Source organism: Acanthisitta chloris, unplaced genomic scaffold (assembly GCF_000695815.1).
Source record: "Acanthisitta chloris isolate BGI_N310 unplaced genomic scaffold, ASM69581v1 scaffold5036, whole genome shotgun sequence".
In the NCBI taxonomy this organism is placed as follows: Eukaryota; Metazoa; Chordata; class Aves; order Passeriformes; family Acanthisittidae; genus Acanthisitta; species Acanthisitta chloris.
The window spans coordinates 36344-38634 of record NW_008677493.1 but is presented as its reverse complement, the minus strand read 5'-3'; the positions used below and the strand labels follow the sequence as shown (position 1 = coordinate 38634).

The following is a 2291-nucleotide window of genomic DNA, read 5'->3' as shown; positions in this document are numbered from 1 at the left end:
TATCTGATCTAGAGTTTGAGTGTAGCTGATCCCATTGTCCTCACAATGTGTGATCCCTTTGTTGTGCCATGGGGAAGGGCTTGTGCCTGGAATGCTGGAAACATTGGAGCCCACAACTCCGGGCACCTCTGGATTTTCTCTGTATGGATTTATGGATATACAAACATGGGATACACACATGGATGTGTGTATTCCCATGGGAACTGCCCTGTTAAGGAGCTTCAGAGCCTCTACCACAGCCACCACTGTGTGTAGGTGGCAGATCGGGAAAGGAGGAGAAGGAAGGGCAGAAACTATCAGTGCTCTGAGCTGCTAGGGATGGAGGACATTCTCCTTTCTTCCCCTTGTGCTCCTGTATCCCATGCCTCATCCCTGGGGGTGTTCCAGGCCAGGTTGGATGAGGCTTGGAGCAACCTGGAGGTGCCTTTGCAGAGCCCACCTGAAGGAATAGCTCCTGCCTTCCCCCTCACAGTAACCTCTAACACCAAACCCATGCCTCCATGTGGAAAACACCAGGAGAGAAGATGATTGTGTGTTAGGTTTACTCTGGCTCTGAAAATAACAGGTTTCCTGCTCAGCCCAGGAAACAGGGATGTTGGTGAAGTTGTCCCGATAAGTTTGCCTTTGGACACCAGCTGCTGCTATGTTCATGTTCCACTTGTTCTATCAAGTGTTGCTTTAATGAAGAGGAATTGGGAAACACAATATCTTCTCCATTTAGTTCCCTCTCCCAGGTATGTAGTGTTAATGTTTAACGCCACTGTGCTCTGCTCAGTGCCCTAAGTGCCAAACTGCCAAGGCTCAAGTGTCACAAGATCCTGAAGTTGAGTCTATCCACGTTAGAGCATTTTCCTTCCCAAAGGAAACAGAACTCAGACAACTCTTCCTCTGTCTAGGAGCTTTCTCCAGATCATTTAGACCATATAGGCCCATTCCAGGCACATCTGGCACAGGGAGTAAAACCACCCCTAGATAAAGGTCTTAAATTGAGTGACAGGTGGTGAGTGAGGAGAATTGTCCTCCCAGAGAGGAAATAGGGGACTTGACTGGTTTATTGCCTACCTTCCCAAGGAGGATGTGTGTCCTGTGAGGGGGAAAAAAGGCATCAGAGAGCTGCAGTGAGGAGAGTCAGGACATGGATTTATGGGTGAAAGAGAAAAACAGGCAGGAAAGAACAAGTTGCTCCATGAAACCTTGAATTTAGCTGAACACAAATGGCAGGAAGTCAGTGTTGGAACATGTTTCATATATACCTCCTGCAGATCACTTATTAGCTGGAGGTTTCTTCCATGGGATTTTGGATTGGAAATAAATGTCTTTCTCTCTGGAAGGTTTTCAAGCCCTACCAGGCCTCCCAGCATGACATGTGCCGCTTCCACTCCGAGGACTACATCGACTTTCTGCAGAGAGTGAGTCCCAACAACATGCAGGGCTTCACCAAGAGCCTCAATGCCTTCAATGTGGGGGATGACTGGTGAGTGCTCAGTGCTCAGGCAGGGAGTTCCTGCCCTGCTCTTGTCCCAGGAGCTCCTTAGAATGGCCCATTTCTTCCTTGTTTTTAACCAGAGTGAGGAGTGTGTCCCTCTCGTGTGTGATCATGGAAGCTTCTGGATTCCTTTCCCTGCTCTTTAGCAATGAGGAAAGGCTGGGAGAGCTGGGGGTCTTCAGCCTGGGGAAGAGAAGGCTTCAGGGAGACCTCAGAGCTCCTTCCAGTGCCTAAAGAGGCTCCAAGAGAGCTGCAGAGGGATTTGGGACAAGGGCCTGTAGGGATAGGACACACAGAATGGATTCACACTGAGAGGGCAGGGCTAGATGGGAGATTGGGAAGGAATTCTTCCCTGTGAGCGTGGTGAGGGGCTGGAATGGAATTCCCAGAGCAGCTGTGGCTGCCCCCCCCTGCAAGTGTTCCAAGCCAGGTTGGATGAGGCTTGGAGCATCCTGGGCTAGTGGAAGGTGTCCCTGCCCATGGCAGGGAGTGGAACAGGATAATCTTTAATATCCTTCCAACCCAAACCATTCCAGAATTCTCTGATCTTCCCAACACAGACAGAGGGGAGACAGTGCAGGCTTGCGCACCAGTCCTCCCTCTCCTGAGGGTCTCACATCATATCTCAGCTCTGGGCACACCTCGGCAGGGCTGCAGGACACACTCCAGTACATGTTAGGAGCAGGAGAGCCTTTTCAGGGCTGACTTGGAAGTTTTGGGAATCATTTTCCAGCTCCTGAGTGTCCCATTGTGTTTGCACCAGCTCTGTCCCCTGCTGAGGCTCAGTGTGGTATCAGCAGGGTCA

General features: G+C 50.5%; 1 protein-coding gene across 1 annotated transcript in view; it reads left to right on the top strand.

The window, feature by feature from the left end:
* The first annotated feature begins 1307 nt into the window (after positions 1–1307).
* Positions 1308–2291, top strand: part of HDAC3 (histone deacetylase 3) — a 7689-nt gene continuing 6705 nt past the window's right edge. Inside the window, exon 1 of the mRNA XM_009076515.1 lies at positions 1308–1474. Coding sequence (XP_009074763.1) covers positions 1365–1474 — 110 coding nt within the window. The 5' untranslated portion in view covers positions 1308–1364. The remainder of the gene's footprint in view (positions 1475–2291) is intronic.